The sequence below is a fragment of the Ranitomeya variabilis genome, chromosome 1 (genome assembly GCF_051348905.1).
Source record: "Ranitomeya variabilis isolate aRanVar5 chromosome 1, aRanVar5.hap1, whole genome shotgun sequence".
In the NCBI taxonomy this organism is placed as follows: domain Eukaryota; kingdom Metazoa; phylum Chordata; class Amphibia; order Anura; family Dendrobatidae; genus Ranitomeya; species Ranitomeya variabilis.
The window spans coordinates 272081284-272107076 of NC_135232.1; the positions used below are offsets into that span (position 1 = coordinate 272081284).

General features: G+C 41.2%; 2 protein-coding genes across 5 annotated transcripts in view; one reads left to right on the plus strand and one right to left on the minus strand.

The window, feature by feature from the left end:
- RSPH14 (radial spoke head 14 homolog) overlaps positions 1–10657 on the plus strand; it is a 324813-nt gene extending 314156 nt beyond the window's left edge. For all 4 annotated transcript variants that reach the window (XM_077293829.1, XM_077293821.1, XM_077293812.1 and 1 more), the window contains 2 exons: positions 9658–9794; positions 9871–10657. In XM_077293829.1, coding sequence (XP_077149944.1) covers positions 9658–9794; positions 9871–10109 — 376 coding nt within the window. In that variant the 3' untranslated portion in view covers positions 10110–10657. The remainder of the gene's footprint in view (positions 1–9657; positions 9795–9870) is intronic.
- Positions 10658–22417: 11760 nt separating this feature from the next.
- Positions 22418–25793, minus strand: part of SLC5A1 (solute carrier family 5 member 1) — a 169015-nt gene continuing 165639 nt past the window's right edge. Inside the window, exons 14-15 of the mRNA XM_077293857.1 lie at positions 23884–23992; positions 22418–23255 (exon numbers count right to left, since the gene is read on the minus strand). Of these exons, the coding sequence (XP_077149972.1) occupies positions 23047–23255; positions 23884–23992 (318 nt within the window). The 3' untranslated portion in view covers positions 22418–23046. The remainder of the gene's footprint in view (positions 23256–23883; positions 23993–25793) is intronic.

Here is a 25793-nt window from a genome sequence, read left to right on the forward strand (position 1 = left end):
CATGAGGGTGAAAACAGTCTCAAGGGCTGAAGGGGTTAATATATTAGCTTTATTTAGACACTAAATACTGCTATTAGATTACTTTATTATGTTGGTTATTGTGTGTTGGGTTATTGGAGCTTTAGATACTTGTATTTACGTATCAGCTTGTACTGCTATTTAGGAACTGAACAGTATATTATATTTGTAATATATGGCGGCGGCACCGTATATTATTGTTACTGTATAGAAATGTTATTTGGCCAATGTATGGCACAATTATTTGGGCAATATACTGTTTAGTGCTTATGACACGGGATGGTGTTATTTTTACACTATATAGGGGTACATAGTGCGTCAATCATTGTAAGGCCTTGCACTATGTCTTTGCTGGCTCTTTTTTCTGGATTTTATTCTTTTCTTTTTGTCCGTGTTGTGAGCTAGAGAAGAAATTCATTTTCTTCTTAAAGTAGACCTGTCACCATAAGGGTGTGTGTCCACGGTCAGTAAACGCTGCTTGTTTGACGCTGCGCAGAGCTGCAGCGTCAAACACGCAGCATCCAGATGTTCCAGCATAGTGGAGGGGATTTTTTGAAATCCCGTGTCCACTATGCGTGGAAACCCGCACGCGGCGGGCCTGCGACTCCGGACATGCTGCGCGTCTTTTCAGATCGCAGCATGTCCGTACACCTTGCAGGGACGCAGCTTTTCCGCAAGGCATAACACAGGGCCCTATGGGAGGGGGGCGATGATCCCGGATGTGTACAGTTAACACATCCGGCATCATCGCGTCCCAGAAGGGGGCGGGGCTTAGCGCTGAGCGGCTTCGCCGCTCCGGCGATACTGCCGGCCATCCTGAACGTGGAGACGCAGCCTTAGGCCGGTTTCACACGTCAGTGGCTCCGGTACGTGAGGTGACAGTTTCCTCACGTACCAGAGACACTGACACACGTAGACCCATAAAAATCAATGCATCTGTTCAGATGTCATTGATTTTTTGCGGACCGTGTCTCCGTGTGCCAAACACGGAGACATGTCAGTGTTCGTGGGAGCGCACGTATTAGACGGACCCAATAGAGTCAATGGGTCCGTGTAAAACACGGACCTCACACGGACGTTCTCCGTCTGGGGTCCGTGTGCGTGCAGGAGACAGCGACAGTAAGCGCTGTCCCCCCCACATGGTGCTGAAGCCGCGATTCATATGTTCCCTGCAGCAGCGTTTGCTGCAGAGAAAATATGAATAATAGTGTTTAAAATAAAGATCTATGTGTCCGCTGCCCTCCCACCCCCTGTGCGCCCCCCCCCCGCTGTCCTGAAAATACTCACCCGCTCCCACGCTGGCTGTCACTCCTTCCTCTCTGCCCCGTGCCTCCTAGTGTATGCGGTCACGTGGGGCCGTTCATTTACAATCATGAATAGTCGGCTCCGCGGGAGGTGGAGCCACATATTCATGACTGTAAATGATCGGCCCCACGTGACCGCATACACTAGAAGCCGTGGCCAGACCAGGAAGCCGCGAGGGAGGCGGGTAAGTATTTTCTGAACAGCGGGGGGGCGCACAGGGGGTGGGAGGGCGTCGGACACATAGATCTTTATTTTAAACACTATTATTCATATTTTCTCTGCAGCAAACGCTGCTGCAGGGAACATATGAATCGCGGCTTCAGCACGATGCAGGGTACCACACGTGTGGGTACCACACGCTCCGTGTGGTACCCACTCGCCATACGGGTGGCACACGTGTGCCGCACGTATGGCCTACGTGAGTTCCCAGGCACACGGACACGGATAACTCCGGTACCGATTTATTCCGGTACCGGAATTATCTGGACGTGTGGGACAGCCCTTAGGGTATGTGTCCACGTTCAGGAAACGCTGCGTTTTTGACGCAGCGCTGAGCTGCAGCGTCAAAAACGCAGCGTCCAGATGATTTAATGAAATCCCGTCTCCACTGTGCATTAAAAAACGCATGCGTTTTTCCCGCGAAAACGCACATGCGTTGCGTTTTTTCAGAACGCAGCATGTTGCTACAATGAGCAAAACACGCAGGAACACCGCAGGTGACCTGCCAGTGACCTCAGGTACATTTTTGGTCAGGATTTTACCTGCATAAAATCCTGACCAAAGCCTGAAGCAAACCTGAACGTGGACACATACCCTTAGGGTATGTTTCCACTGTCAGGATGGCCGGCGGAATCGCCGCAGCGGCGAAGCCGCTCGGCGCTAAGCCCTGCCCCCTTTCTGGGACGCGATCATGCCGGATGTGTTAACTCTTCACATCCGGGATGATTGCTCTCTCCCATAGCGCCCTGTGATATGCCTTGTACGGACATGCTGCGATCTGAAAAGACGTGCAGCATGTCCGTAGTCGCAGGGCCGCCGCGTGCGGGTTTCCACGCATAGTGGACACGGGATTTCATAAAATCCCCTCCACTATGCTGGAACATCTGGACGCTGCTTGTTTGACGCTGCAGCTCTGCGCAGCGTCAAACAAGCAGCGTTTCCTGACCGTGGAAACATACCCTAAGAGTCCAATTTTTGTTTTTGTGACAAGTTCATATTTTATTCCCGCTGCTCCCTGAGTAATCTTGATTTTGTTTTTAATCTGCCATACGATTACTTAGGCTGCGTGTCCACGTTCAGGATGGCCAGCAGTATCGCCGGAGCGGCGAAGCCGCTCGGCGCTAAGCCCCACTCCCTTCTGGGACGGGATGATGCCGGATGTGTTAACTGTACACATGCTAAGCCCCACTCCCTTCTGGGACGGGATGATGCCGGATGTGTTAACTGTACACATCTGGGATCATCGCACCCCTCCCATAGGGCCCTGTGTTATGCCTTGCGGGGACGCTGCGTCCCCGCAAGGTGAACGGACATGCTGCGATCTGAAAAGACGCGCAGCATGTCCGGAGTCGCAGGCCCGCCGCGGGCGGGTTTCCACGCATAGTGGACACGGGATTTCAAAAAATCCCCTCCACTATGCTGGAACATCTGGACGCTGCGTGTTTGACGCTGCAGCTCTGCGCAGCATCAAACAAGCAGCGTTTACTGACCGTGGACACACACCCTTAGACATGGGCCTTATTATTATGTGCTAATTTTTATGATGTTTACTCAGGGGATGTGACTCACAGATTTTCTTTTGGGGGTATCTTTAGGCTGCTCAGCATAATTGCCCTGTGAGTACTAATGCCCACTTGCCATCAAAATTAGAAAATAAATCTCTTCAAACCTATGGGTATGTTTACATTCAGGATTCCTCATGAAAAAGCACCACAAAAGTGCGCCATAAAATGAGCACAGTGCACAACAGTCTAAAAGCGGCATTACTGTGCATACGTTCCGTCTTATGTCATTTTTAACTGCTTCAGGGTTCGTAAACCATGAAGCGGTTCAAAGAAATGACATGCTCAGAATTACTTTTCCTCTGACTGTTCTATTCCTGGTTTTGACACTGAGGTAAAAAAACTCACCAAATAATCAATGTGTGCACGTGGCTTTATGCTGTGTGCCCACGATGAGCTTTTGGTGAGTTTTTGATGTTGCAGATTTTCTGCGTCAATTTAGTAAAATAAGTTACTTGCATTTTTGCACTAATCAAAAGCTCATCATTGGAACATAGCCTCAAACTGTTTTTTTTTTTCATGTCTGCAACATGTCGATTACACTGCACAACAAATTTCAGGGAAGTTCTTGTCCCCTGAGAAAATGTTATTGTATCTTATAGATTTTGATATGCTGAACACTAATATGTGCTCCAAAAGGCTGTATCACGTAAGGTTTTTAACCCCTTCATGACCGGAGCTTTTTTGTTTTTCGCTCCCTTTCTGTCCAGAGACATTGCTTTTTTATTTTTCCGTCAATATGGCCGTGTGAGGGCTTATTTTTTGTGCAACGAGCTGACATATAATGATACCACATTTGTGCAGATACATTCTTTTGATTGCCCGTTATTGCATTTTAATGCAATCTCGTTGCGACCAAAAAAACGTAATTCTGGCGTTTTGATTTTTTTATCGCTATACCGTTTAGCGATCATGTTAACCCCTTAAGCCCCGAGGGTGGTTTGCACGTTAATGACCGGGCCAATTTTTACAATTCTGATCACTGTCTCTTTATGAGGTTATAACTCTGGAACGCTTCAACGGATCTTGGCGATTCTGACATTGTTTTCTCGAGACATATTGTACTTCATGATAGTGGTAAAATTTATTCGATATAACTTGCGTTTATTTGTGAAAAAAATGGAAATTTGGCAAAAATGTTGAAAATTTTGCAATTTTCCAAATTTGAATTTTTATGCCCTTAAATCACAGAGATATGTCACACAAAATGCTTAATAAGTAACATTTCCCACATGTCTACTTTACATCAGCACAATTTTGGAACCAAAATTTTTTTTTGTTAGGGAGTTATAAGGGTTAAAAGTTGACCAGCAATTTATCATTTTTACAACACCATTTTTTTTTTAGGGACCACATCTCATTTGAAGTAATTTTGAGGGGTCTATATGATAGAAAATACCCAAGCGTGACACCATTCTAAAAACTGCACCCCTCAAGGTGCTCAAAACCACATTCAAGAAGTTTATTAACCCTTCAGGTGTTTCACAGGAATTTTTGGAATGTTTAAATAAAAATGAACATTTAACTTTTTTTCACACAAAATTTATTTCAGCTCCAATTTGTTTTATTTTACCAAGGGTAACAGGAGAAAATGGACACCAAAAGTTGTTGTACAATTTGTCCTGAGTACGCTGATACCCCATATGTGGGGGTAAACCACTGTTTGGGCGCATGGCAGAGCTCAGAAGGAAAGGAGCGCCATTTTACGTTTGGAGAGCCCCTGATGTGCGTAAACATTGAAACCCCCCACAAGTGACACCATTTTGGAAAGTAGACCCCCTAAGGAACTTATCTAGATGTGTGGTGAGCACTTTGACCCACCAAGTGCTTCACAGAAGTTTATAATAATAATTTATAATGCAGAGCCGTAAAAATAAAAATCATATTTTTTCACAAAAATTGTCTTTTCACCCCCAAATTTTTATTTTCCCAAGGGTAAGAGAAGAAATTGGACCCCAAAAATTGTTGTGCAATTTGTTCTGAGTACGCTGATACCCCATATGTGGGTGTAAACCATTGTTTGGGCGCATGGCAGAGCTCGGAAGGGAAGGAGCGCCATTTGACTTTTCAATGCAAAATTGACTGGAATTGAGATGGGACGCCATGTTGCGTTTGGAGAGCCCCTGATGTGCCTAAACATTGAAACCCCCCACAAGTGACACCATTTTGGAAAGTAGACCCCTTAAGGAACTTATCTAGATGTGTGGTGAGCACTTTGACCCAACAAGTGCTTCACAGAAGTTTATAATGCAGAGCCGTAAAAATAAAAAATCATATTTTTTCACAAAAATGATCTTTTCGCCCCCAATTTTTTATTTTCCCAAGGGTAAGAGAAGAAATTAGACCACAAAAGTTGTTGTGCAATTTGTCCTGAGTACGCTGATGCCCCGTATGTGGGGGGGAACCACTGTTTGGGCGCATGGCAGAGCTCGGAAGGGAAGGAGCGCCATTTGGAATGCAGTCTTAGATGGATTGGTCTGCAGGCGTCACGTTGCATTTGCAGAGCCCCTGATGTACCCAAACAGTACAAACCCCCCACAAGTGACCCCATATTGGAAACTAGACCTCCCAAGGAACTTATCTAGATGTGTTGTGAGAACTTTGAACCCCCAAGTGTTTCACTACAGTTTATAACGCAGAGCCGTGAAAATAAAAATTATTTTTTTCACAAAAATGATTTTTTAGCCCCCAGTTTTGTATTTTCACAAGGGTAACAGGATAAATTGGACCCCAAAAGTTGTTGTCCAATTTGTCCTGAGTATGCTGATACCCCATATGTGGGGGGGAACCACTGTTTGGGCGCATGGCAGAGTTCGGAAGGGAAGGAGCGCCATTTGGAATGCAGACTTAGATGGATTGGTCTGCAGGCGTCACGTTGCATTTGTAGAGCCCCTGATGTACCCAAACAGTACAAACCCCCCACAAGTGACCCCATATTGGAAACTAGACCTCCCAAGGAACTTATCTAGATGTGTTGTGAGAACTTTGAACCCCCAAGTGTTTCACTACAGTTTATAACGCAGAGCCGTGAAAATAAAAATTATTTTTTTCACAAAAATGATTTTTTAGCCCCCAGTTTTGTATTTTCACAAGTGTAACAGGATAAATTGGACCCCAAAAGTTGTTGTCCAATTTGTCCTGAGTATGCTGATACCCCATATGTGGGGGGGAACCACTGTTTGGGCGCATGGCAGAGTTCGGAAGGGAAGGAGCGCCATTTGGAATGCAGACTTAGATGGATTGGTCTGCAGGCGTCACGTTGCATTTGTAGAGCCCCTGATGTACCCAAACAGTAGAAACCCCCCACAAGTGACCCTATATTGGAAACTAGACCTCCCAAGGAACTTATCTAGATATGTTGTGAGAACTTTGAACCCCCAAGTGTTTCACTACAGTTTACAAAGCAAAGCCGTGAAAATAAAAAATCCTTTTTTTTCCCACAAAAATGATTTTTAGCCCCCCCAATTTTTATTTTCCCAAGATAACAAGAGAACTTGGACCCCAAAAGTTGTTGTCCAATTTGTCCTGAGTACGCTGATACCACATATGTTGGGGTAAACCCCTGTTTGGGCTCACAGGAGAGCTCGGAAGGGAAGGAGCACTGTTTTACTTTTTCAACGCAGAATTGGCTGGAATTGAGATCGGACGCCATGTCGCGTTTGGAGAGCCCCTGCTGTGCCTGAACAGTGGAAACTCCCCAATTCTACCTGAAACCCTAATCCAAACACACCCCTAACCCTAATCCCAACGGTAACCCTAACCACACCCCTAACCCTGACACACCCCTAACCCTAATCCCAACCGTAAATGTAATCCTAACCCTAACTTTAGCCCCAACCCTATCCCTAACTTTAGCCCCAACCCTAACCCTATCTTTAGCTCCAACCCTAGCCCCAACCCTAACCCTAGTCCTAGCCCTAACCCTAGCCCTAACCTTAGCCCTAACCCTAGCCCTAACCCTAGCCCTAATCCTAATGGGAAAATGGAAATAAATACATTTTTTTAATTTTATTATTTCTCCCTAACTAAGGGGGTGATGAAGGTGGGGTTTGATTTACTTTTATAGCGTTTATTTATATCGGATTTTTATGATTGGCAGCTGTCACACACTAAAAAACGCTTTTTATAGCAAAAAAGTTTTTGCGTCTCCACATTTTGAGACCTATAATTTTTCCATATTTTGGTCCACAGAGTCATGTGAGGTCTTGTTTTTTGCGGGATGAGTTGGCGTTTTTATTGTTAACATTTTCGGGCACATGACATTTTTTTATCGCTTTTTATTCTGATTTTTGTGAGCAGAATGACCAAACCCAGCTATTCATGAATTTCTTTTGGGGGAGGCGTTTATACCGTTCCACGTTTGGTAAAATTAATAAAGCAGTTTTATTTGTCGGGTCAGTACGATTACATCGATATCTCATTTATATCATTTTTTTATGTTTTGGCGCTTTTATACGATAAAAGCTATTTTATAGAAAAAATAATTATTTTGGCATCGCTTTATTCTGAGGACTATAACTTTTTTATTGTTTTGCTTATGATGCTGTATCATGGCTTGTTTTTTTGCGGGACAAGATGACGTTTTCAGCGGTACCATGGTTATTTATATCCATCTTTTTGATCGCGTGTTATTCCACTTTTTGTTGAGCGGTATGATAATAAAGCGTTTTTTTTTTCTCATTTTTTCTTTTCTTACAGTGTTCACTGAAGGGGTTAATTAGTGGGACAGTTTTATAGGTTGGGTCGTTACGGACGCGGCGATACTAAATATGTGTACTTTTATTTTTTATTTTTTTTAGATAAAGAAATGTATTTATGGGAATAATATATATTTTTTTTCTTTATTTAGGAATTTTTTTTTAACTTTTTTACTTTGTCCCAGGGGGGACATCACAGATCGCCGATCTGACAGTTTGCACAGCACTCTGTCAGATCAGCGATCTGACTGACAGCGCTGCAGGCTTACCAGCGCCTGCTCTGGACCCGGAAGTAATCCCTGCAGGACCCGGATGCAGCCCCGCGGCCATTTTGGATCCTGGGCCTGCAGGGAGAAGAAGGTAGGAGACCCTGCGCGATGCTTCCCTATACCGCCGGAACACTGCGATCATGTTTGATCGCAGTGTGCCGGGGGTTAATGTGCCAGGGGCGGTCCGTGACCGCTTCTGGCACATAGTGCCGGATGTCAGCTGCGATAGTCAGCTGACACCCAGCCGTGATCGGTCGCGCTCCCCCCGTGAGCGCGGCCGATCGCATATGACGTACTATCCCGTCACTGGGAATAAAGTCCCAGGTCACCTCGACGGGATAGTACATCATATGGGATTAAAGGGTTAATTCTTTTTTTTCCTTTGATAGATCGGGCGATTCTGAAGGTGGCTATATCAAATATGTGTAGGTTTGATTTTTTTCTATTGTTTTATTTTGATTGGGGCGAAAGGGGGGTGATTTGAACTTTTTTTTTTTTTTTTTTTTTTTTTTAGATTTTTAAACACTTTTTTTTTTTACTTTTGGCATGCTTCAATAGCCTCCTATGGAGGCTATAAGCTGTCATAGCGCAATCGCCTCTGCTACATAGAGGTGATGCTCAGATCACCTCTATGCAGCAGAATTTCAGGCTTGCTATGAGCGCCACCCTGTGGTCTCGAGGAGACCTCTGGTTGTGATTGCAACACAGTGATGACCCCCGATCACGTGACAGGGGTCTTTGCTGCGCGTATTTCCGGACCAGTGTCCTGAAGTGCATTTAAATGCCCGCTTTCTGAGTTTGACAGCAGCATTTAACTACTTAATAGGTGCGGGTGGATCGCGATTCCGCTCGCGCCTATTGCGGGCATATGTCAGCTGTTAAAACAGTTTATAGTCTACATTATGACGTCTGAGACACTACATACATGTGCATCGATGTCGGTAGCAAAGGCAATTGTTCAAAATTGTTTTGCAGACGACTTTCGTTTATAATCTATGTCAGATGCTTCTCAAATAAGATTCCAGCAATAGTCAGCCAGCATTGACGTACTCCACTCCACTCCGTACACGGTCAGCCGAATGATTCACTGCGCCTGTGCCGAATTCGCATAATAAGTGCTTGTATATGTGTAGATCAGCGATTTATGTTATTTCAGTGGACAATTCAGCATATTCTGTTTCAGAAAAAGTTCATATATGAGTTTTAGAATTATAACAATATTATAATGTTTTGTATAATTTAATTGTGATAGGAAAAATCAGAAGTAATTTCTGAAATCAGCATGAAAAAAAAATCAATCAGGAGCCCTTAAAATTGTCTGAGGGACAAAACCTTTGTAACACAGTGTTATTTAAGCAGTTTTTGCAGTTTTCCACCCATTCAAATGACGGGAAAAAAACTCATCCTAAAAACACTGCAAAAATGCACTTAAAAAAGTGAGTGTAAAAAAACCCGTGTGTTTTACGCACCATTTTTCCTTCCAACACTCAGGTTTTAGGTGCTATAAAATCTGCTACAAATACTCAACGTGTGCACAAACCCTCAACGTAACTTTAAAGTAATTTTACCCTCTCCCGTTTCACACAGCGTGCCGCTAGAAGGAAAAGAAAGTGTATGCAAAGCTGAAGTGATTCCTTTACTGGTGCAACTACTGGATGATAGTGATGCTGAGGTCAGAGCTAATGTTGCAGGGGCTTTAATGTATATTACCATCACCACACAAGGTAAAACCTGGTTTCATATTAACGGGATAATTCTAAATTTCATTCAAGTCTTCTCACAACCCTATTCTTTCACCAGGTAAATATGCTGCCCTCCATTCTGGTGCCATTCCTAAGCTGCTAGCTCTTATAGAAGATAACGACAGCAAGGTGCGACTAAACTGCCTCAAAGCATTAACAACTCTCTCCGAGACTCCTGAGGGACGGAAACTTCTTCTACAGGATGCGAGTTTAATCCAAGCATGTACGGAGGACTCCAGTGAAGCAGTCGGCAGGGCCGCCTCTATAGCAGTGAGAGTCATACAGTGGAAACCATGAGCTGAATTGTCCACATCACATTATCTATTCCTTGTATAGATGAAACTGTAGGATTGATCTTTTTATCTCTAATAAACCTGGCTTTACTGGAAGGACTGGCCATCCACCAGTTCTGGAGACAATGTGTATTGCTTTTACGCTATTAGTTTTATAACATGTCCTGATAAGTAGTAATATGAGGTCAAGGTGTAGTTTATAAGTCACGTAGAGCTCAATACTAAATATTATGATTTCCTGTAGTCTGAGCATAACTGACATCTTCTAAGTTCTTGATATCAAATTGATATTCTGAGTCATTTTACAGTCACCTTTCCCCAGTAATCGTTAGTTCAAATTCTCCCTTATCACTTGCATACCTTAATTAAGTCTTGTAACTTTATTCTTTTCTATGATAAGGTAAAGGAGATCAATATCCCTATCATAAATTTGTTGCCCTTGTAAAGTGTCTCCGTCATTACCATGTGTGAAGTCAATGCTGTCTTTTCTAGGTTTATGAGTATTGTAAATTTTAATTAAAATGTAACTTGATCATTACATAGCAATGGTCCAGAGAAATGATGAGTGACAACTTGAAATATTTTTAACTATGCAAATTCTTTTTCTGATGCTGAGTTTCCTCCTGCCAACATCCAGATGATTAATTTCTTTCCCTCACTGTGGTGGGTTAGTTTGCAATTTGCCTGTGACATGTATGCTGCTGCATAGGGCACAGTCTGGAGCTTCTCCTGTGCCATAGTAGACCTGATGTGCTGAGGGGTTATGTGGTGAGGTAGATTCTCTAAGCCGTAAGTCTTCGTGAGCAGTACTGTCTAGTGGCGATGAAACAGCGGAGCTGGGCTTGTCGGACCGCATATAGAACATATGTATATTCAACACAACAGATAGCTAAGCAAAGCAGAAAGCACTAGATGCAGCAGAGCCAAATGTGTGGACAACACAGGAACTGCAAAGTAGTAGATGCAGCAGCACCAGGATAGTTGAGATGAGTTGCTGTAAGAAAAAATAACAGTTTCTTACTTTCTCAAGTTTATAGCACACAAAAAAAGATATTAGGTTACAAAAGAGAAAATAAAACTTTTAATGGTTCTTAAATATGATCTCTGAGGCATAAAGCTTGATGTGGTCCATTGCGGAGATTCCCAAAGAATGAGAGATCCGACCTCCAACAATTTTTAGGCCAGATTAAATACCATTTCCTCCCATAGACTTACATTAGTTACTACGTTCTCTGTTTTATTGGCTCATTTGGTGACATGCTTCTGTCCTGATAGCTTCTACCATATTATAAGAACTCAACTGACTTGTAGAATATGCGTTTTAGTTACCGTATTTGCATATTGTCTCATATTGGGACACTTATAACCTATAGCCATGACATTTGAGTTCTGTATTTGTTATCCCCAAATAGACATTTTGACATTTTAGTCCTACAGTTCTGAAAAACAGAACATATGTCTCTGCTAAGATTCTCAGAATAACTCAGTCAGTCACTAAAACCAAAAGTATTTGATTGGGACTAGTGATGGGTGAACCCTTGGATGTTCTGGTTCAGCCGAACAATTAAAAAAAGTTTGGTTCAGGTACCAGAACAGTATCCGAACCCGAACGAAGACCCCATTCAGATGAATGGAGGGCCTGAACATTCATTGTTTGCCATGCTTTCATCTGCATGTGTCTGTGCTTTGCATATGCATGTTTCTGTATGTATGTGCTATGTGTATACATATATGTTGGTATCTATCTGCTCCATGTAAATGTGTAGGTATGCATATGATCTGTGTATACATATATCTCTGTATGAATGTGCTCTGTGTATATGCGTCTGTATGTATCTGCCCTGGGTATGCATGTTTCTGTATGTGCTCTGTGTGTACATATTTCCCTGTATGCATGTGCTCTGTGTGTGCATGTGTCTGTATGTATGTGCTCTGTGTATGCATATGTTTATGTATGTGTTCTGTGTATGCATGTGTGTGTCTGTATATATGTGCTCTATGTATATATGTGTATCTGTATGTGCTTTTTGTGTACATTTATGTATGTATCTTTCTATGTGCTCTGTGTATACATATATCTCTGTATGTCTGTGTTCTGTGTATGCATGTTTCTGTATGTATGTGCTCTGTGTATACAAACATGTCTATATGTATGTGCTCTGTGTATGCATGTCTCTGTATGTATGTGCATTGTGTATGTCTGTCACTGTATGTATGTGCTCTGTGTATATATACAGTACCTTGAAAAATTATTCATATAACGTAAACTCTTCCACATTTTTAATGTTACACCCACAGGCTTAAATGTATTTTATTGGGATTTTATGTGATATACAAACACAAAGTAGCAAGTATTTGTGAACTGTGAACCTCTGCCACAGCTCTTATTAGCCAGAAGAAGACAATTATCTATATTTTCAGAACAGTGTTCTAAACTCATCCTGCTCTGTTCCAAAAAAAAAGTCCTGGCATGAGCTTGAGGTTTGAAGTGACATCTGCAACACAGGATTTTATCCAAACTGCTCTCCTTCCAGCAGTAGACAGTTCATATACCTAGCCGCCAGCTTGGTCTAAAACACTGCAGAATTGGAAAGATAGTCCACAGCCAATTTATTGTGTATTTATTTTGATTCTCGTCACTCTAGATTAACTGTCATCTTGTAAATGCCGAAACCATTTTCTTAGCACCTTCACCGTGTCATATGAAGACACAGCAACTTTAACTTGAGACACCGCAGAAATGTAAACATGTCGAAGTGCATATTCAATCCTTTAGTCCATCGGACCTTGAAGATTGGATGCATCATAAGTAGAGGCCAGAGTGCATCTTGATAATCTGACAACTTCAATGTCTACTTTTGAATGCATTAGTCAAATTAAGCTATGTTTGTTCTTTAGAGGATAAACAAACTTGAACCTTACTGAGGAGTCAGGACACTTAACAGAGTTGTGAGGGACTTTTCCACTTTAAAGCCATAGGTCCCCTAGAGGTGGAAGACTTGATCATCTTTCTGGATGGTTGTCTGGTCATTTGATGGGATTGCTGTATTGAACCTACCGATTTTATCCACATAAAATAAGATTAGCCTCATGCTCCTCTAAAGCAGAAGAATGTACCTCATCCACCACCCTCATTTCTAGGAACTACATCCAGCAAACTTATCAGTACATTTATATTTCATCTCCTTTACATAGAAGCAAACTAAATCTTTAACCCTCATCACTACATCCTTAAAAGTAGCATGCCTGTCAGGTGGAACTTTAGGTTTTCAATAACTCCAGTATAACAGGTCACTCATATCAATGCCAAGGGATATTATACTCCTTGCAGGCAAGATAAGATCTCTCCCACAAGCCTTTTTATGAGTTGAATGTATGCAAGAAATCTGAAAAAAATAATTAAATATATCAATAACAAAATTGAGATATACAAACAATACTGGACAAATATTTTATACAGATATAGAAAAATGCTGCAATGTAAGAATTATTTAAAAAATAGAAGTGATAAAAGTGTATTTTTATCAATTAGCAAAATGAAATCCGAATGGACAAAAGAGATATCAAAATCAAATGAATATTTGGTGCGATCACCCTTTGCCTTCAATTTATCATCAAAGCAATAAATCTTCTATGCATGCTTACATTCAGTTTATAACCCCTTAACCACCAGAGCGTTTTTCGATTTTTGCTTTTTCGTTTTTTGCTCCCTTCCTTCCCAGAGCCATAACTTTTTTATTTTTCCGTCAATATGGCCATGTGAGGGCTTATTTTTTGCTGGACGAGTTGTACTTTTGAACTACACCATTGGTTTTACCATGTCGTGTACTAGAAAATGGTAAAAAAATTCCAAGTGCGGTGAAATTGCAAAAAAAGTGCAATCCCACACTTGTTTTTTCTTTGGCTTTTTTGCTAGGTTCACTAAATGCTAAAACTAACCGGCCATTATGATTCTGCGGGTCATTTCGTGTTCATAGACACCAAACATGTCTAGGTTCTTTTTCATCTAAGTGGTGAAAAAATTGCCAAGCTTTGCTACAAATAAAATAAAATTGTGCAATTTTCCGATACCTGTAGCGTCTCCATTTTTCAGGATCTCGGGCCAGGTGAGGGCCTATTTTTTGCTCGCAGAGCTGATGTTTTTAATGACACCATTTCTGTACAGATAGGTTCTTTTGATCGCCCATTATTGTATTTTAACCCCTTTCTGAGCTCAGACGGGATAGTACGTCCGAGGTCAGATACCCTGCTTTCATGCGGGCTCCGGCGGTGAGGCCGCATCAAAGCTGGGACATGTCAGCTGTTTTGTACAGCTGACATGTGCCCACAATTGCGGCAAGTGGAATCACGATCCACCCTATTAACTAGTTAAATGCCGCTGTCAAACTCTGACAGCAGCATTTAACTAGCATTTCTGGCAATCGGGCCCGAAATGAGCGCATCGCATCGGGGTCAGCGATGCGTCGGCATGACAACCAGAGGTCTATTGAAGACCTCTATGGTTGTTGATGCTGGCTTGCTGTGAGCACCACCCTGTGGTCAGCGGTCATAGCAAGCCTGTAATTTAGCTACATAGGGGCGATCAGAGCATCGCTCTTATGTAGCACAGCCAATATGCGTATGCAGCATCAATAGTAAAAAGATCTAATGTTACAAATAATAATAATAATAAAAAAAAAAGGTTATTCTCACCTTCCGACGTCGCGTATTGTCCTCAGCAGTGCAAGCGGCAGGTTCCGGTGCCAAGGATGCTATGCGAGAAGGACCTGCCATGACGTCACGATCATGTGACCGCGACGTCATCACAGGTCCTGCGCTCATACCAACCCTGGGACCGGAAGCTGCCGCGTGCACCGCACACAGGCGCCAGGACTTCAAGGGGCCTTCGGAAGGTGAGTATATGTTTATTTTTTATTTTAAGTCTTTTTTAACCACGCATATAGTGCCCATATTGCTATATACTACGTGGGCTGTGTTACATACTGCGTGGGCTCTGTTATATACTACATCTCTGTGCTATATACTATGTAGCTGGGCAATATACAACGTGACTGTGCAATATACAACATGACTGTCCAATATACTACGTGCTCTGTGTTATATACTATGTAGCTGTGAAATATACTATGTGGCTGTGTCGGTTCTGTTATATACTACGTCGACTGTGCAATATACTATGTGGCTCTGTTATATACTATGTAGCTGTGCAATATACTACATAGTAACATAGTTATTAAGGTTGAAGGAAGACTTTAAGTCCATCTAGTTCAACCCATAGCCTAACATGCCCTAACATGTTGATCCAGGGGAAGGCAAAAAAAAACCATGTGGTAAGAGTAAGCTCCACCATGGGGAAAAAAATTCCTTCCCGACCCCACATACGGCAATCAGACTAGTTCCCTGGATCAACGCCCTATCAAAGAATCTAATATATATACCCTGTAACATTATACTTTTCCAGGAAGGTATCCAGTCCCCTCTTAAATTTAAGTAATGACTCACTCATTACAACATCATACAGCAGAGAGTTCCATGGTCTCACTGCTCTTACAGTAAAGAATCCGCGTCTGTTATTATGCTTAAACCTTTTTTCCTCCAGACGTAGAGGATGCCCCCTTGTCCCTGTCACCGGTCTATGATTAAAAAGATCATCAGAAAGGTCTTTGTACTGTCCCCTCATATATTTATACATTAACATAAGATCACCCCTTAGCCTTCGTTTTTCCAAACTAAATAGCCCCAAGTGTAATAACCTATCTTGGTATTGCAGACCCCCCAGTCCTCGAATAACCTTGGTCGCTCTTCTCTGCACCCGCTCCAGTTCAGCTACGTCTTTCTTATACACCGGAGACCAGAACTGTGCACAGTATTCTAAGTGTGGTCGAACTAGTGACTTGTATAGAGGTAAAATTATGTTCTCCTCATGAGCATCTATTTCTCTTTTAATACATCCCATTATTTTATTTGCCTTTGTAGCAGCTGCCTGACACTGGCCACTGAATATGAGTTTGTCATCCACCCATACACCCAGGACTTTTTACTACGTGCCTCTACAATATACTACGTGGCTATGTTATATACTACGTGGCTCTGCTATATACTACGTCGCTGACCAATATACTACATAGCTGTGCAATACACTACATAGCTGTGCAATACACTTCGTGACTGTGTTATATACTACGTGGCTGTGCAATATACTACGTGCCTGTACAATATACTACGTGGCTCTACAATATACTACGTGGCTCTGCTATATACTACGTGGCTGACCAATATACTACGTGCCTGTGCAATACACTACATAGCTGTGCAATACACTACGTGGCTATGTTATACACTACGTGGCTGTGTTACATACTACGTAGCTCTGTTATATACTACATAGCTATGTTATATACTACGTCGGTTGTGTTATATACTACGTCACTGTGCAATATAGTACGTAGCCTGTGCTATATACTACCTACATATTCTAGAATACCCGATACGTTAGAATCGGGCCACCATCTAGTGCATTATAACTACCTTGAGTCTTATTACCATGGCATGTGACCTCTGACATGAAACTGTCTTTCACAACCTCACCTCTATAGCAGAGTTTGCCTGTTACTTACAGTTTTAGGCCTCCTACACAGCTGTTTTTATTTTAGTTACTGAGTGTGTTTTAACCTATGTATGAAAATGATGATCACAGTTACCTGTTTGATACAATTAATTATTCATACACCAGACCATAATTCTACAAAATCCCTGACTTTGTGCAAGTATACCTATAAGCGTACCTAGAATAACTGAAATAGTTTTAAAAGTAAAGGGTGGTTACTAGATATAAGCGGATCATTTGAAATTCAAGTTCGTCAGCTTCACTGAATTTTCCGCAAAAAATTGATTTGTGGCGAATATATTCTCTGCAGCTCAAAAAGTGATGAAGAAGCAGACAGATGGAGCGTGAGTGAGAGGTTTGGAAAGAGAGACAGAGAGAAAGAAAGTGAGAAATACGGAGAGAGACCTAGAGAGAGGGAGAGAGAAAAGAGAGATCTCTGATAACCTTGGTACTGGCCACTAATGTACAAGATTTGATATTCTGCTCAATAAACTGGAATATATCACGTGCTGTGATGTTATAGCGGCAGTGCATTATAGTAAAGCCCGTGTGGCCATGCAAAACATCAATAGATGGCTCTCTAATGCTTCAGCAGTATGTGAAATGGTGCCAGGTATGTTTTTAACCCCTTTCTGACATTAGACGTACTATCCCGTCAAGGTGGGGTGGGCCCGTATGCCCATCGACGGGATAGTACGTCATAGCGAACGGCTGCGCTCACGAGGGGAGCACGGCCAATCGTGGCCGGGTGTCAGCTGACTATCGCAGCTGACATCCGGCACTATGTGCCAGGAGCGGTCACAGACCGCCCCCGGCACATTAACCCCCGGCACACTGCGATCAAACATGATCGCAATGTTCCGGCGGTATAGGGAAGCATCGCGCAGGGTCTCCTACCTTCTTCTCCCTGCAGGCCCAGGATCTAAAATGGCCACGGGGCTGCATCCGGGTCCTGCAGGGAGGTGGCTTACCAGCGCCTGCTCAGAGCAAGCGCTGGTAAGCCTGCAGCCCTGCATGTCAGATCGCTGATTTGACACAGTGCTCTGCAAAGTGTCAGATCAGTGATCTGACCCTATAACATGATGCCCCCCCTGGGGCAATGTTATAGTGTAAAAAAAAAAAATATTCAGATGTGTAAAAAAAAAAAAAAAAAAAAAAAAATATATATATATATTGTTCCCATAAATACATTTCTTTATCTAAATAAAAAAAATAAAATAAAAGTACACATCTTTAGTATCGCCGTGTCCGTAACGACCCGACCTATAAAACTGTCCCACTAGTTAACCCCTTCAGTGAACACCGGAAAAAAAAAAAGAGGCAAAAACAACGCTTTATTATCATACTGCCGAACAAAAAGTGGAATAACACGTGATCAAAAAGATGGATATAAATAACCATAGTACCGCTGAAAACATCATCTTGTTCCGCAAAAAATGAGCCACCATACAGCATCATCAGCAGAAAAATTAAAAAGTTATATTCCTCAGAATAAAGCGATGCAAAAATAATAATTTTTTCTATAAAAAAGTTTTTATCGTATAAAAGCGCCAAAACATAAAAAAATTATATAAATGAGGTATCGCTGTAATCGTACTGACCCGAAGAATAAAACTGCTTTATCCATTTTACTAAACGCAGAACGGTATAAACGCCCCCCCAAAAGAAATTCATGAATAGCTGGTTTTTGGTCATTCTGCCTCACAAAAATCAGAATAAAAAGCGATCAAAAATGTCACCTGCCTGAAAATGGTACCAATAAAAACGCCAACTCGTCCCACAAAAAAACAAGACCTCACATGACTCAGTGGACCAAAATATGGAAAAATTATAGCTCTCAAAATGTGGTAACGCATAAAATGTTTTTTGCAATAAAAAGCGTCTTTTAGTGTGTGACGGCTGCCAATCATAGAAAACCCACTATAAATAGTAAATCAAACCCCCCTTCATCACCCTCTTAGTTTCTGAGCTCTGCCATGCGCCCAAACAGTGGTTTACCCCCACATATGGGGTATCAGCGTACTCAGGACAAATTGCACAACAACTTTTTGGGTCCATTTTCTCCTGTTACCCTTGGTAAAATAAAACAAATTGGAGCTGAAGTAAATTTTTTGTGAAAAAAAGTTAAATGTTCATTTTTTTTTAAACATTCCAAAAATTCCTGTGAAACACCAGAAGGGTTAATAAACTTCTTGAATGTGGTTTTGAGCACCTTGAGGGGTGCAGTTTTTAGAATGGTGTCACACTTGGTTATTTTCTATCATATAGACTCCTCAAAATGACTTCAAATGAGATGTGGTCCCTGAAAAAAAAAATGGTGTTGTAAAAATGAGAAATTGCTGGTCAACTTTTAACCCTTATAACTCCCTAACAAAAAAAATTTTGGCTCCAAAATTGTGCTGATGTAAAGTAGACATGTGGGAAATGTTATTTATTAAGTATTTTGTGTGACATATCTCTGTGATTTAAGGGCATAAAAATTCAAATTTGGAAAATTGCAAAATTTTAAAAAAATTTCACCAAATTTCCGTTTTTTTTTTTCACAAATAAACGCAGGTAATATTAAAGAAATTTTATCACTATCATGAAGTACAATATGTCACGAGAAAACATTGTCAGAAGCACCCGGATCCGTTGAAGCGTTCCAGAGTTATAACCTCATAAAGGGACAGTGGTCAGAATTGTAAAATTGTAAAAGTGGTCATTAACGTGCAAACCACCCTTGGGGGTAAAGGGGTTAAGAGTGGATCTTGGGAATCGAATCTCAGTGTTCAGATTTGCGCAGAACTGCAAATTTCAGGTAATACAACTTTAAATCAATCTCCAAGGATCAAGCTACTTGATAAAACCAAATATTTATTTGATTTAGATTTCTTTTTTTTTTTTTTTTTCATTTAATTCGCATTTTGCTAATTGATAAAAATAAACTATTAGGGCTTGTGCACACGTTGCGGATTCTTCTGCGGATTTTTCCGCAGCGGTTTTTGAAAATCCGCAGTGAAAAACCGCTGCGGTTTTCACTGCGGATTTTCATGCGGTTTCTTCTGCGGATTCTTCTGCGGGTTTTCAACTGCACTTTCCTATTGGTGCATGTTGAAAACCGCTGCGGAATCCGCAGAAAGAAGTGACATGCTCCTTCTTTTTTTCCGCAGCGGTTCCGCAATGAATTTTCCGCATCGTGGGCACAGCGGTTTTTGTTTTCCATAGGGTAACATTGTACTGTACCCTGCATGGAAAACTGCTGCGGATCCGCAGCGTCAAATCCGCTGTGGATCCGCAGCAAAAACCGCAAAGTGTGCACGAAGCCTTAGCATTTCTATTTTTGAAAGCATTCTTACTTTGCAACATTTTTTCCACACCTGCCTAAAACTTTTGGACAGTCCTGTACATTTCTTTCAGATTATAAAGGCAGTATCCAAAAACTAGTTGGGAATATTCTTATGGGATTGTCCAACACTTGGTTAAATAAAAGCATCCCCATTTGTAGTTTTCATCAAACCTGCTTTTACTCTCAAATATTGTTCACAAATTTGTTTAAATCTGTGTTAGTGAGCACTTCTTCCTTGCCGAGATAATCCATCCACCTCACAGGTCTGGCATAGATGCTGGTTAGGCAGCATGATTATTGCACAGGTGTGACTTGTGCTGGCCACAATAAAAGGCCACTCTAAAATATTCAGTTTTATCACACAGCACAATGCCACAGATGTCGCAAGTTTTGAGGGAGCGTGCAATTGATATGCTGCTGACTGCAGGAATGTCCACCAGAGCTGTTGCCTGTGAATTCAATGTTATTTTCTCTTCCATAAGCTGTCTCCAAAGGCATTTCAGAGAATTTGTCAGTACATCTGGCCTCACAATCACAGACCACATGTAAACACACCAGCCCAGGTCCTCAACATCGAGCACCTTCACCTCCAAGATCATCTGAGACCAGACACCTGGACAGCTGTTGCAACAATCAATTTGTCTACACAAACTGTAAAAAACTGTCTCCGCGAAGCTCATGTGCATGCTCGTCATCCTCATCGGGGTCTCCACCTGACTGCAGTTCGTCATCATAACCGACTTGAGTGGGCAAATACTCACATTCATTCTATAGCGTCTGGAACACTGGAGAGGTGTTCTCTTCATGGATGAATTCCAGTTTTCACTGTACAGGACTGATGGCAGACTGCGTGTATTGTATTGTGTGGGTGAGCAGTTTGCTGAGGTTATGCCTCTGAATTTAATGGTCCATGGTGATGGTGGGGTTAAGGTATGGGCAGGAGTATGTTATGGACAATAAACAGTTGCATTTTGCTAATGCCATTTTGAATGCACAGAGATACCGTGACAAGATCCTGAGGCCCATTGTTGTGCCATTCATCCACGACCATCACCTCATGTTGCAGCATCATAATGTACGGCCCCATGTTGCAAGGATCTGTACACAATTCCTGTAAGCTGAAAACATCCAGTTCTTGCATGGCCAGCTTACTCACTGCACATATTTGGGATACTCTGGACCAGCGTATACCACAGAATGTTCAAGTTTCTGGCAATATCCAGTAACTTCGCACAGCCATTAAAGAAGAGTGGACCAATAATTCCACAGGCCGAAGTCAACAACCTGATCAACTCTATGTGAAGGAGATGTGTTGCAATACGTGAGGAAAATGGTGGTGACACCAGATACTGATTGGTTTTCTGACCTTCCGGCTCACCCCAATACTGTAAAACTGCACATTTTAGAGTGGCCTATTGTAGAGAGTCTAAGGCACATCTGTGCAATCATTCTGTCTTATCAGCATCTTGACATGCCACACCTATGAGGTTGATGGATTATCTCAGCAAAGAAGTGCTCACAAACAAAGATTTAGACAAATTTGTGATCAATATTTGAGAGAAAAAGGGCCTTTTGTGTGCATAAAAAAAACAGCCTTAGATCTTTGAGTTCAACCCATGAAAAATGGGAGAAAAAACAAACGTGTTGCATGTTTAATTTTCATCAGTGTAGATTATTTATGAGATTGATTTATTTATCACTCTTTGATAACTGCTAGAAAAGAACACTATTTTGTGCCAAAATTGTAAATGCATAGTACAGTTGAAATAATAAAAACACTGCCAAAAATTTTAAAAGAAAAATGTTTTTCTTACATCGAACTAACAAAAACATTATGTACCTGCAGATATAATGGTAATCTGCAGGTAAATAGCGTTCTAATCATGTTTGGCAGTGTAACCAGAAGAGCAGAAAAGCCCAACAGATAACCACCTCCTCTTAGAGATCAAAGGGAAACTTCCCTCTGAAAAAAGTATTTTTGTCAAACCTAATTTTTAACAGGTACCTGTCAATTACAAAAACACTAACTACCTTCTAATTTACTGGTTGATAGCATTTTAATCGTGTTTCACTGGAACAGCGGCTATAGGGAGAAAATGAAGTTACTGTATATTCTAACTGCAGCTGCTCACGTCCAGTCACTTGAGCGGTGCAAGGGGTTCCCGTTCAGTATTACAGTCTTTAAAAATACTCATTTCTGAAGGAAGAGTCCTTTTGATCTCTGAAAGTAAGAAGGTGGTTATCTGTAGAGTTTTATCCTACAGGTGATGGAACACTATGCTACAGATGTGGAGATGGAAGTTAGTAATAGGTGGACTAGGTACCCAAGTTACATATATGCTGGTGATAATTGTGAAGGACACAAAGGCTGGTAAAATTGTTTCAAATTTAGACATTTATTGTTGTATTTCATAAGTCCTCACTGTTATCTTTTAACATTTTTTACATAAAGAGTTTAAATAATTTAAGGTCTTTCCAAGGCATAATTTCTGAGTTAATATTTATAATTTAACCATAATTATATCCTTCTTTAGAAATTAGTTTGCAACAAAGCAAAAATGTTTATTTCTGTCTTAAAATATTTTTATTTATTTTTTTTATTAAAAAAAACAAGAAATCTTCAAGCCAAAAAGTAGGGGGCATAATTGTATCTGTTATTTCTGGCAGCTGGCAATATGTAGAGCTCAATGAGCAAAATATTGCTGCCATTCTGCATTACCCATGCATTGCAGGCCAATGCAGTTTATATAGTTCATTACATGCATTTGTCTAGGACATTTACCATAGTACCCTGATATCTGACGTATACTGCTTGTAGGGCTGCATGGGTAAACATTACCCACAGGGTACATTCTACTGTGGAATCATGTTAACATCCAATTTTCTTTTTTTCCACAAGACCAAGTGATTTTGAAATGAACAAGATGTCACAGAACCAACCATTTACTGTTTGTTCATTCCATCCATTTCCACATCAGATCAAAGTCTATTAATATCACATCGGATCTATGCAAAATAGGCATGGCAGAAAACAGCCACAGTGAGCAAGATGATGCCATTGATATTGACTACGTTCTTCCAGAGAGGAACTTCTGAGGTGTCTGTCAACTTTAATTCCAGGGCTTTCTTCTCTTCTTCACTAAGTTTTGGAGCCTTCGTGTCTTCGAAACCACAGAACCAGTTGTATGCCTTTCGAAAGCAACTCTTTTTCTTGACTGCATCAAATATAAAAATAAGTGTTAATAGGAAATTGTAAGGTTCAAAGTAGACAATTGCCAAATGGTTTTTAAAGAGATTTATATGTGTCACTGTTTAATATTGTGTTCATTTTGGTGCTCAATTCACTTAAAGTATACCATAAGAGTGTTCTTTTAGCATAAACCAGGCTCGACATGCCAACTTTTTTGTGGTACGGCATAACAAAGTAGGCTACACCATACCAAGGTATACAGTAACAAAATGTTGTTGTTTTTTTCTTACAAAAGACAAACTTGTAATTGACAAAACCCACGGTATGCATTGGAATAGATTTCAGTCTCACATTGGAGGTATCATGGGTAAGCTCCTCCTAATCCATACCTCCGACATTCAGATGTGAACAGAGTCATAGTGGGAATACTGATAAAAACAATGGGAACTTGGTGGAATAGAAACCAAGTGATGGTAGAAGAAATCCCATTGATATGAACATTAGGGACATTAATGGAAATGTTCAGCAAGTTTAATCTTTAAAAAAAAATGAAATAAAACAGTTGAAAAATCCAAATAAAATACAGCTAAATACAAACACATATAGAAGGAAATACATCATTTTTCAATAGAATATAGTCCTATATGTCTAACCTTCTTCATAATCATTATCATCTTGAACCTCTTCATTAACCCAGTCACTTGCATCCAGGTCTTCCCTCTCTTCTTTACTGTTTCTTAAAACCCAGCATAAACGGTGAAGCTGCCAATAAAAACAATGTCTATTTATTCATATCAAGCACATGTGTGCGCTCAACCAATACAGTTAACATTATATTAGCATTTGAATTGCCTGTAAAAAGGTACTATATTATAGGACGCACTTTTTTTTCTCAAGGCCCAAGGCTAGGAGGAGAACGTGTCCTGGTGGTATGCGGCTGTTGGCCCTTGGATTTTTGAAAATTTCGGCGGTGAGCAGATTCCTCATCGCCAATCTCTTTCCACAGCCTCCAGCTTCCTGCAGGAGCGACCCTGCCTTATTTCATCGCCACCGCCTCCCCTCCCTGATAAGCTACCGTAAACTCGAACTATCAGACAGACCACCATTTTATAAAAAAATAAATAAATAAATTTTCCTCCCAAAATTAGGGGTATGTCTTATATTTTGGTTCGTCTTACAGTTTGCAAAATAAAGTATAAGTATAAATATATACAGTGCCTTGCGAAAATATTCGGCCCCATGGAACTTTTCAACCTTTTCCGACATATCATGCTTCAAACATAAAGATACCAAATGTAAATTTTTGGTGAAGAATCAACAACAAGTGGATCACAATTGTGAAGTTGAACGACATTTATTGTTCATTTTTAATTTTTGTGGAATTTCAAAAACTGAAAAGTGGGGCGTGCAATATTATTCGGCTCCTTTAACTTAATACTTTGTTGTGCCACCTTTTGCTGCAATTACAGCTGCAAGTCACTTGGGGTATGTCTCTATCAGTTTTGTACATCGAGAGACTGAAATTCTTGCCCATTCTTCCTTGGCAGACAGCTCAAGCTCAGTGAGGTTTGATGGAGATCGTTTGTGAACAGCAGTTTTCAGCTCTTTCCACAGATTCTCGATTGGATTGAGGTCTGGACTTTGACTTGGCCATTCTAACACCTGGATATGTTTATTTGTGAACCATTCCACTGTAGATTTTGCTTTATGTTTGGGATCATTGTCTTGTTGGAAGACAAGTCTCTGTCCCAGTCTCAGGTCTTTTGCAGACTCCAACAGGTTTTCTTCAAGAATGGTCCTGTATTTGGCTCCATCCATCTTCCCATCAATTTTAACCATCTTCCCTGTCCCTGCTGAAGAAAAGCAGGCTCAAACCATGGTGCTGCCACCAGCATGTTTGACTGGGGATGGTGTGTTCAGGGTGATGAGCTGTGTTGCCTTTACGCCAAACATATCGTTTGGCATTGTTGCCAAAAAGTTCTATTTTGGTTTCATCTGACCAGAGCACCTTCTTCCACATGTTTGGTGGTGTGTCTCCCAGGTGGCTTGTTGCAAACTTTAAACAACACTTTTTATGGATATCTTTGAGAAATGGCTTTCTTCTTGCCATTCTTCCATAAAGGCCAGATTTGTGCAGTGTACGACTGATTGTTGTCCTATGGACAGACTGTCCCACCTCAGCTGTAGATCTCTGCAGTTTATCCAGAGTGATCATGGGCCTCTTGGCTGCATCTCTGATGAGTCTTCTCCTTGTTTGAGATGAATGTTTAGAGGGACGGCTGGGTCTTGGTAGATTTGCAGTGGTATGATACTCATTCAATTTCAATATGATCGCTTGCACAGTGCTCCTTGGGATGTTTAAAGTTTTGGAAATCATTTTGTATCCAAATCCCGCATTAAACTTCTCCACAACAGTATCACAGACCTGCCTGTTGTGTTCCTTGGTCTTCATTATGCTCTCTGTGCTTCAAACAAAACCCTGAGACTATCACAGAGCAGGTGCATTTATACAGAGACTTGATTACACACAGGTGGATTATATTTATCATCATTAGGCATTTAG